We start from the raw sequence: 10,511 nt of genomic DNA, 5'->3' as shown, positions 1-10,511 counted from the left end.
GCCAAAAATCCCAAATACACTTTCATTGTAAACACATCGATTTCTCACTAAATAACCCAAGTTATAGCGTATACGGCAAGCTTAAACAGTCAATGCTCGCACACACAAGCAAATCCGTAAGCCAGATGGAAGGAAATCCACCTCCGTCTTTCTCTCCGATCCTTGTTAATTAAATTCCCAATGAAGGCCCAGGCCCTATACCTAATGGGATCCTGGTGGTAAAGCTAACCAAAAGGCAACGCCACGACCTGGTATTCCAGTCCAGAAAGAAAAAGACAACTACTACGTATTAAGACGAAGGTCTCATTGGGAACCTCACCAAACGCCAGCATCATTACTCTACCCTACCCCTGCCCCAAGAGGTCAGTAAGTAGTCAAGGCCACCAGAAATGGAAAATTGCATTTGTGCATGCCACACCTATCATGTCGCCCTTCTTGACATTGCAAGAGCTTGCCATTGACGACAACTCACCAAACCACTGTCGTGAAGAGACTAAAAAGAGGAGCAAAACAAGATATTATCCACCCAGGGTGTTGGATTTCATTGGATTCGATAAACGAAGGAATCAAATGGTGTTTTCCCTCTCTCATGTAGCCAAGGCTGTTGTTTTACAAATAGGACACAAATTCTTATGCATTAGCCATTGTTTAATGCAACCTGTGTGGAAGTCATGACCACAATCCAGCGTTCCTACATCTTCACCACCAACATATTCTTCCTGAAAAACAACAATTGATTTTCAGACGAGCTCTACACTTCTAAAGCTAAATAGTAATTGACGTCAGGCCAATTTTAACTCTTACCTGACAGATACAGCATGGTTCGCCCTCCGACGGAGCTCCAATATTAATGGCTAAATATTTTCGCTGCTTCAGACACTTCAAAATCGCTTCTTCACTCAATCCAGTGCTCACATTGCCTATGCGCTCTTCCAATGCCAATAATTCCTGAGATTCCACTTGTTGCATTAATTGAACCATCTTCCATAGGTAAATGACACATCATAACTAATTTTTATTACGACATTATTCTAACCTCATATGACATGTTATCAACATCAAGCCGCATATCTCTGTGCCTATCATGCAAGTCAGCCACCCCGTAATATACCGACTGGTCTAGTATCACAACATCCTGAAAAACATCACATGTTCAAACCAATTTTCAAATTTGAGTGAAATCAAAAGCATTAAGGAAAAGGTACGGAAACCCATACAAGGTTTGTTTGTACAGATCTATCCAAAAGAAGAAGTTGTTCAAAGTCTTATGAAAAAACTGACCAGTTTTTCCAGACTTGTTTGGGGAGGGGCAATTTCGTCAAACCCAAGCCAGTACCAGAGCATTGGAAGTCATACCAACCATACCGTAATTATAAGGGTTCAAGCATTAAAATTAACAACCACACATGATAAAACAAAACTATATCTTACCTCAAATCTTAAGCCTTCACCCCTACGTACAAGGTCCAGGACACTGCGTAATTGCTGGAGAAAATACAATGGAAAATGTTAGCCCCAACAGAACGCTTCTGTGAGAAACTACAGCTTCCTGCTTCCCCCATACTAATGATTTGGTAGAATGTAAGATTACCAATCTACTGAATAACAGATAGAGCATCAAATTACAGAACAAAATCAGCTGCTAATTCAACAAAAGCAGAGAGTTGACACTTGCTTTTAAGTTCTCTCTCTCTCTCTCTCTCTTAATTTCTGCTTTCTTCTCTCTAATGGCAGTGGTAGTGGTTTGGATGACAGTCAAGCAATCTCCTTCAGTAACGTCCTTCCACAAGTAATAACTAATAAGCAATTGCATTTCTGACTCAGCCCCTAAAGTCGTGCATTTTTTACTCTGTATCACTTGTCATCCCATCCTTGTTATTTCAACTGACTATGTAAATTACACAATACGCTTACTTGTTTCTGAGGGTATCCATAATGTTTCTACATTTTCTTGGGTAGCCAATTTTGCAACGGAATGCAAGTTCTATAATTGCTTTATACAGTTAAAGGATTTATTTGCCAGAAATCATTTTCAAATGGTGGTTGCAATCATCAAATCAAACAAGAATGCCACATAGATAATACTGACTGAATAGGTCATTTCTAGTGAAAGAACTTGGAAATAAAAAAGTAGCCCTATAAGTTTCTTCCTCTAGTCTTTGTGAATCTACAAAAGCACTGTTAACCAAAAACAGTGATGTCGGTGCATGTATTATTTGTAGAGTTAACCTAGTTCATCTTCACTTTGTTTGGCTGGGCAGACAACCAAGTTTCAGAAATTGGTTTAAAAAAATAGAAATTTCAAGTTCAGCATGCAGGAAATAGAATTCCTCTGAGAAATCTACTTCCTAACTTGCCCCTCTTTTTGGGACATGGCTTCCTTTTTTACGCCATAATATCATTTTCCAAGTTGAGCTTCCAAAGTGAAAAAAGTGAACAAGCTCATATAATTCCCAACTAACGAATCCCAATTTCAAGTCTCCCGGCCTCGGCTTCTTCCCATCTACTTCTGTGAAGATCATCAATGTTCAGTAGCATTTTCTGCTGGCTGTCACCACAAATAATAAAGATGGTTTTCCCAATCACTTTCTATGCTTTCAACCAAACAACCAGGAATCTATATATCAAGTAAAGATTTTATAGAAAACTTATTTCCAAAAGCTTTTTCTTTCTTTACCATTTTTTGATAAATGGTAACAAGAATATTGAAAACTGAGGTTTTTTTTATTTCTTAATTTTGTTTTACACCCAAGTAGATTGCTTGAGATTACTTCTTATATATATTATTTCACTTCATGGGGCTACACAAACTGGGGGTAACCCCCCAACCCTAGTGGCAGTGGGATTTCATCCCAGGTCTCTGCTACAAATAGCCAGTTACTGGAAATTCAAATGGCTGGTGCGGGAGATGGAAGTTAAGACATGTTGGATTAAGAGATCAGCTAATTCCCTAGCTAACGGTTTAGTAAAACAAGGGGCAGAAAGGGATTCCTTGTTTTGGGCTAAGTTGTAATGTTAGTGTCCTTGTATCTTTGTATTTTCTTCTTTCCTTTCTTGAAGTTCTTTGTGACTCTTGGAAGATAAGTGTGTTTGTCTTCCACTTGTAAATCTTCTACTGATGAATTAATGAAAGTGTTGTTGATAAAAAAAAAAAAAAAAAAAAAAAACAAATAGCCAGTTACTTACCAACTGAGCCACCATCAGTTGGTAGGTTACTTCTTAAATATTCCTTCCCAGCAGTTGAAAATATTTCTCCTGGATCACAAGTAAATGCATGTTGGACATGCTCAAGGGCATTTCAGCCCACAATTAGATGGGTCTAACCTAGGAGATCTTCCATACCATAATGGACATTTTACTGACCCTGTGGACCAAATAAAAATGATGCATATAATAATAAATACCTTTAAGTATGAAATAATCTAGAGAATTTTAAACATTGACCAAATTTACCTATTAGAACAAGGTGCCAATAAACAACAGGTCTGCCCTTCCCCATGTCAAAAATGTATCACCATTTCCATAAACTCAATAGCATTGTAGTTACATTTCAGAAAAGAATCATGATAACCTTCCAACATGAAAGTGAATCTAAGTGAATCTGCCAAATAATTTGGGTGTTTTTGACATGAAGAGTTCGAGCTGTTTTGGCCATTTGATGCAAAACTCGGCACATCATATCACTGAATGTCTAGTAAGCTTTACATTTCTACATAGGTAACCAAGAAAGAGACAAAAGAGTGTCTGGTTCATGAATATAATAGTGCAGGTCATGAACTCAATAGTGCATAGAACTTTGTAACATACTAAACAATATCCAACCTCCAATCCTGGACTCCTGATATTCTAATGTCAAGATGCTGGTGAGAGAGAATCTAGAGGCCAAGGCTTAAAATAATTGCAGAAGCAAGTATGGACATACACATGCAAAGTTTCACCAAGATTCCTCTTGGCAGATAAACAGGAAATACAAATATTACGCTGCTAGAGTTTAAAATGTAGAAATGGATACAATCTCTGAGAAAATTAACCATATTACTTGTATGGGTTATCAAGTTTCAGATTGTCATTATTTCTAAAGTTGTCACTGAATGGTTACAAAATAGTCAGAAAGCAGTTTGGGACAATAGGAATGAACTTAAGCAGATTGCATGGCTGAAAAGGAGCATGGTTACAAAGATACAATGGATGCACAGATCTGCAGCTGAAGTTTAAGCTAAGCAAGGGGTTAATAGAAACCAAAGGTTCTGGGCTAGCATGTAATTGCCTGTAACAAACACTGTTGAGGTAAGTCAATAATTGCTACCCTATCAAAGGATTGCCTGTACTAATTACCTCCTTTTCATTTTCATTAATAAAATGTTTCAGTTACTTCAAAAATAACAATAATAATCAGGTAACCACCAGGGCTTAACTTCAGGAAGGATAAATTGCATTCTCTTCAATAAGTGCATCATGTTTTTATACACATAATCATGTTATAACATACTTATGAAGTATAAAACTACTGTCCTGGTACTCAACTAGAGAGAATATGCACCCCTGAAACCATACCTTATTAGCATTTGAAAATGGAGATTGTATTTATAATGAAACTTTCTTTCCAAGATTTAAAAAAAAAAAGGAATAAGCAGGTAAAATAACACAGAAAATGCACAGAAATAGGAAATCTCCAAATGAACTTGGTAAAAGAACAAACCTCAGATACTAGTCTGCTTCTCCCTTCACTGGCAGCAGTCAAACTCCTCAATGAAAAGGGAACGCCAAGAACACCATCACCTTGTCTATCCATCCAGAATGGTGACCTTCGATGGGGCTGATGATTCCCCTGGTGAGAAGCTCCAGAAGAAGGCACTACCTCTTGTGAAGAAGAGCCAGGCCCTGAACGCAATGGGGGTAAGTTATTAGTCTGGCTCCCTGACTCAGATCCAGCAGAAGCAAACAAGGACCGTCGGACAAGTTCTGATAGTCTTTGTTGATATTGAAAGGGATGACTGTGATGGTGGACCCAGGCAGGAGAAGGTGAAGGATGGGAATTTGAACTTGATCCAATTCGGGAAGAAGATGCAACATTCCCAGGAAGGCTCATGTTCCCATTGGCCAAACTCCAGGTTGTTGGGTCTTGAGCCAAGTTTCTCATCTCAGTTGCTGGTACAAACACAGGATGCTCTGAAATGTTTCTTGGGATGCTTCTTGAATTTGCTTCTTCTCGTAATACAGTACTTCTATCCCCAGAAATGGCCGGATTTGATGAACTTCCACCCCTTGAATTGGAACCCCCATTCCAAGGGAGGGGGTGCACACTCCGTGGCAACCCAGGAATATGCATTACATTAGACTGGCCTTGTCCAGTTGCATTGGCTGATGTAGCTGTTTGCCTTGACTCCAAAGAAGGACTAAATGGAAAATGTCTAGATGATTGATGGGGTGACCAAGCATGTGAGCGTCTTATGGCACTCCCTGTAGATGAACGATTAGATGGTACAGAATCTTGTTGGTGTGCAGGATTGGTTCTCATACGGAAACTTCTCTGTGAACTTTCTGCATTTCCAGCTGCACTTAAAACAGGATGGTTGCCAGATCCTATTCGCATACCAATACCAATTCTTGGGTTCAATTGCTCTGTATGATTAACACCAGAAGGATTCTCCCCAGCTGTAGATATAGTCAAGCTGGTAGTAGCATTATTACGAGTAGGAACAGCATGCCATGCACTATTTTCAGCTCGCTGGAAGCAACTTGAACTTCCACTTAAAGATGGCCCAGAAGCACTTTCAAGGGCCTTCCTTTTGCAGGACAAACGTCGACCGTCTAACGAACAACCTGGTCTGCCATCATTCTCTTCTGTCAAATACCCAGAACTTGCAGAAGCACTTACAAAGGGATCAGTAGAACCACTAGAAGATGGAGTTTGCTCATTTTCTAATTCAACTGATTTAAACATATGAGAACACCCGCCACCTTCAATGACTCGACCACCAATATGACTGCTTCCTACATATCCAGCATTTAAGTTTATATTCCGAGGGATATCATCTGATCTGGAATTATGCAAAAGCAAAGGTGCATCGGCATCCTGACTATTGTTCAGGCTTATATTAACACTTTCGAGAGAAAGGATACCAGTTGTCTCATATCGCCTTTCTTCCGACGTGGACCCGCCTCCAGCAAGGGCACTTGGAGACAATGACCATCCATTTTCCATCTTAGTTTCATCACGAAGGTTTTGAGTACCACCTGAACTAGATTCACCCAAACTCCAGCCACTCAGACTTCGACCATCAAGATTAGAAGAATTGCCATATGTAGTATTTGTTTCAGTAGGAGATAGTATATATTCTGGCAACCGGTTTTCTACTGGATTTAACATAGTGTTCCAAAAATGCTGCTGATCCATACTGGTATTACTTGAACCAGATCCATGGTCAAACTCAAAAGCTTCGGGTAAGGAATCCACAGTACTCCTTTGCCCTTGCATTAGGGGCAATTTTGTTATTTCTCTTAAATAAGGCTTCAAATTAGTAATGGATTACGTATAGAATTTCTTTCACAATCCTAAAGCCATGCAAGCTGCATTGAATACAGAATATACACTGCTTTTTAGTCCAACAAATCACAGGCTTAGGTGCAGCGAAGGATATGATACCACCTTAATAAAATATTGAAACACAAAGAAGAAAATGGGAAAATGACAAGTATGTCCATTCAGCATGCACTCCTTGTCTATGAATTAGAAACCAATATAACAATTCGAAAAATACTGCAAAGCTCAAAAGGCATTTTATAGTAATTCAAACCAATGAAAATATTGTACCTTATTTGATAGTCAAAATATTGTGCTTTAATCAGCTAGAACTCATGACAATAATTCTTCTGCACTCAAATATTCAAGGATGGAGTTCCCTTCACCCTTCAATAAATGGGATTTGTTCTAATAAACTAGTTTGACCATACTTTCAAGAGTGATACAAAAGAACTGATTTTCGTGCTAAATATAGAGATCACAAGAATTCACCGTATACTAGGAAAATACTACCTCAGGTCCTGATGACCATTATCTGGAACTGAATCAGCTGATTCTCATAGCTTCTTGTTTAAGATATTTAACATGGATATTGGCAGCATTCCTTTAACCTATAGCTCCCAGATAAGAAGTAAAAATAATAAACATATCTAAATATCTCTCTACCATAAAGAGTAACTTGAACTTTCCAACCAATGCCCCGCACACACACATAGAAAAATAAATAAATAAAAGATAAGGAAAGAAAAGTGGCATTCTCCTGTTGACATAACTTCAGTAACTCAGTTGTACAATTTTCAATTAAAAATTTACACCATTCATTCTCAGAATATCACTTAGAAAAATAGTAAATGGAAAGGTTACCCTTCAAGTCATAGGCTTTTATCGCATAGTAACTCAACTCAACCCAACTAAGCTATGTCCCAATATATTTGGGTCAGCTACATGAATCCTGTTCCACCATTTCACTCTGTTCAGTGCCATATCCATTGTGAAATTACGGGCCCTCATATCATTTATCACTACATCAACCCATGTCCTTTATCAGCCTGCCCTAACTCTTCTAGACCTGTCATCTTGTAATAGATTGACTCTTTTTTACGGGTTCCATACATGGTCTTCTCTGTACATGACTAAACCATCTTAATCGACCTCCCCTCCGGCCCTCCCTTATTTATTTTATCACAAATTGGAGCTACTCCTAGGCTCCTAAGAATAAGATCATTTCTGATACTATCTTTTATTGCATGGCAGCCTCCAAAAAAAAATAATGATTTATGTTATTAGAGTTGTGATCAGTGAAGCTAATAACAATAATCCAATTTTCACATAAAACTAAACTTACAGAAATAAATTACTACTTTCACATAAACCTCCACGCAAGAAGCTTCTTCAGGCAAAACCAATGCAAAATATGCATCCAACAAAACCAGAATGAAAAGTGGTTTGTTACACCAAGAAACACTGTTTCTTTTTTTTTTTTGGTAAATTCCGAGAAACATTGCTTCATGAATATGCTGAAATAGATGTTCATATTGCAAGATAAATATTGGGCAATGTCAAATAGAAAAAGGAGCATGGGAGGCATATCCCTTAATATGGTTCATTACACATGTATTGCTATCTTTTATTGCTATGTTTCTTTTCGCATGTATGCTTCTTGAGTATGTCCCTTAATATGGTTCATTACACATGTATTAATTCTTTGCACATGTATGCCTCCTCAAAACTATCCATTTATTCAAAGAGGTTTTATACAAACACAGCAAACCAAGTTATTAACCAACTGCTAAACCTAAAGAGAGAAAAAGTAGATGAATAAATTCTAGAAACCAACAACTTTACCACATCAGATGATCCTAGCAACTGAAGTGAATGCTAATAAGTGAGACTTGAACGTTGTCCTATTCCAAAGGGAAAGCCTCAATAGAACGTCAACAGTCATCTCCTTAACCAAGATAATGCTAAACAGCAACTTGGCATTGGGAATCCTACAGCAACACAAGGCAACAATGACATGCAAGGAAAGCAAGTTGACAACTTCAGAGAACTCATAAAAAAACAGCAGTCAAAGTCCAAAAGATAAGAAGCACAACACAATAAACTAGGTTAAAAATGTTTCGCTTTGGGTGGTTCTAGAGGTATAATGCCAAAGAAAATGTTAAAAGAAGAATCTGGCTTGAGAAACAAGCACCAAGTCCGAAACATAGCAATCCCATGAAATGAATTTTATATCAAAAAGTTCTTCCTTCCTCACTCCAACTTCCAACATGCTCTCCTTTCGTAATCGATGATCGACCTAAACGCAGTCTCAATCTGCCATAGTGGGGCGAAGATTATAAGTTGGTAAAAACCAAACAAATATTGTCTGAGAGCCTTGCAAACCTCAGCTTCTATTCTAATATAGACGAATAGAAATGTTTTCTAGCAATGACCGTGCTACCCAAGAGGAGGACGACCGATGCATCACCATCAGATCCCTAAGTCCTTAACAGGGGAAGAATGTAAGTCCGACTACTAACACGCACATAAAATCCATGTCTTGTATTTAACCCTATACTATAGAATCATAACCATGCAGCGGTGGACAAAGGAATCATCCATGCGTGCATGCATGAGTAATATCTATTAGCCTTGCCTTTACAAAGTAGTACAAACACGAAAACCTTGTTGCATCCATAAAACCAACTGTTGAAGAAGAAAATAATGAAAAAAAAAAAATTGTGATCTTTATAATCACCAAAGCCACCCCCCCCCCTGCCAACAAGGAACCAAAAATCTTCATTCATTCTGAATCACCTAGCATCGAAAACAATCAAAAGCAGACAATAGAAACATTCCCGTCAAACAAAGAAAAGCAAGAAAAAGTAAGTCAAAACTCAAAAAAAAAAAAAACAAAAAAAATAAAGATGAGAATAAGGAAAACCACAGAGCAAACCCTAGATGAACCTATATTAACCGTGTTTTTCCTCTCCCAAATCCAATAATGAAAAAACATAAATTAACGAAGAAAGAGAAATAACCAAAGCTTTCCTCAGAATTCCTAAAATCACAGAATTATATTCCATAAATTTAACAAATAAACGACTAACAATCCATAAATGATAAAAAAAAAAATACCTGAGAAACGGAAGCCAAGGAGGATCCAAAGAAAAGATCGATCACTTGATCGGTCAATCGGTGGGTCGGTCGGTAGTTTTATATTTAAAAAGAAAAAGATAAAAAAGAATCGCGAAAGAGATGAGGAAACGTCCTCCCCCCTCCTCTCTCTTCTAGAGTCTCTGTGCAAAAGAAGAATACCGCAACAAAATCCAGTGACAAATGGAAGGAACTCAGCAAGAAACAGATATAGAGGAAGAGGAGGAGGAAGAAGAAAGAGATAAGAGGAAGAAAAGAGAGAGAGGGAAAAGAGAAATAGAAAGAAAGAGAGAGAGAACGGTGGGAGGAGGGTGAGAAAGGACAGTAAATAATAATTAATCAAGTGTTAATCCAAACAAAGAAAGAATGGAGAATATAAATGAGGTAGCATTAGCAACGGCAAATTGGCAATGCCTCCTAATTGCCTAATATTTATTAATTAATAAAATAAAAAATGATATTTAATATTAATTAATCTCCAAACAAGAAAGAGAAAGTGAGAAAGTAAGGTTAAGTTGTCGTGTTGGGACGCTGACCAATGAGAGTTGCATTGATTTACAGTTGTTTTCTAGGATCTAGGTCGTGTATACAAAAATTACAAAGTGAGAGAGAACCAAAGGGAGGACTCGGCACTAGGCACTAGGCAGGGTGACTACGCAACGCACCTCTCTCTCTCTCTCTCCGGCCGACCCCCCGACCCCTCGTCGCTCTTCCTTTCCTTTCTCGCTCGACAATGTAAAAGCGGTCCGCCTCCCGATGCGCGCCGTAGTCACCACTTCTCTCTCTTTCTCTTACCTCCCTCACGCCAAGCTGGAAGCTGCTGCCCTCCCTTTGCCTTCACATCTATCCT

The 10,511-nt window shown here is 38.3% G+C and overlaps 1 protein-coding gene across 3 annotated transcripts; it reads right to left on the bottom strand.

Annotated features, from left to right (window-relative positions):
• Positions 1–518: 518 nt before the first annotated feature.
• Positions 519–10,511, bottom strand: LOC148850307 (E3 ubiquitin-protein ligase MBR2-like). Of its 3 annotated transcripts, none has more exons than XR_016099589.1 (7): positions 9,644–9,960; positions 8,369–8,514; positions 4,700–6,570; positions 1,282–1,485; positions 1,037–1,135; positions 805–948; positions 519–719 (listed from the first exon to the last, which is right to left on the bottom strand). XR_016099589.1 is itself a non-coding variant. In XM_088946550.1 (7 exons), exons 3-7 carry the CDS (start codon positions 6,476–6,478, stop codon positions 588–590), a joined length of 2,208 nt encoding a protein of 735 aa, XP_088802676.1. In that variant the 5' UTR covers positions 6,479–6,570; positions 8,369–8,514; positions 9,644–10,511; the 3' UTR covers positions 519–587. The 3 variants fall into 3 exon arrangements, 2 of the variants coding, with proteins under 2 accessions (XP_088802676.1, XP_088802677.1); XM_088946550.1 differs by having other exon boundaries at positions 1,432–1,485; positions 9,644–10,511; XM_088946551.1 differs by lacking the exon at positions 8,369–8,514 and having other exon boundaries at positions 1,432–1,485; positions 9,644–10,511.

The sequence above is a fragment of the Nelumbo lutea genome, chromosome 5, assembly GCF_056320005.1.
Source record: "Nelumbo lutea isolate HS-2025 chromosome 5, American lotus-T2T, whole genome shotgun sequence".
Taxonomy (NCBI): domain Eukaryota; kingdom Viridiplantae; phylum Streptophyta; class Magnoliopsida; order Proteales; family Nelumbonaceae; genus Nelumbo; species Nelumbo lutea.
The sequence above is the reverse complement of the archived record's forward strand: the minus strand, read 5'-3'. Positions and strand labels throughout refer to the sequence as shown.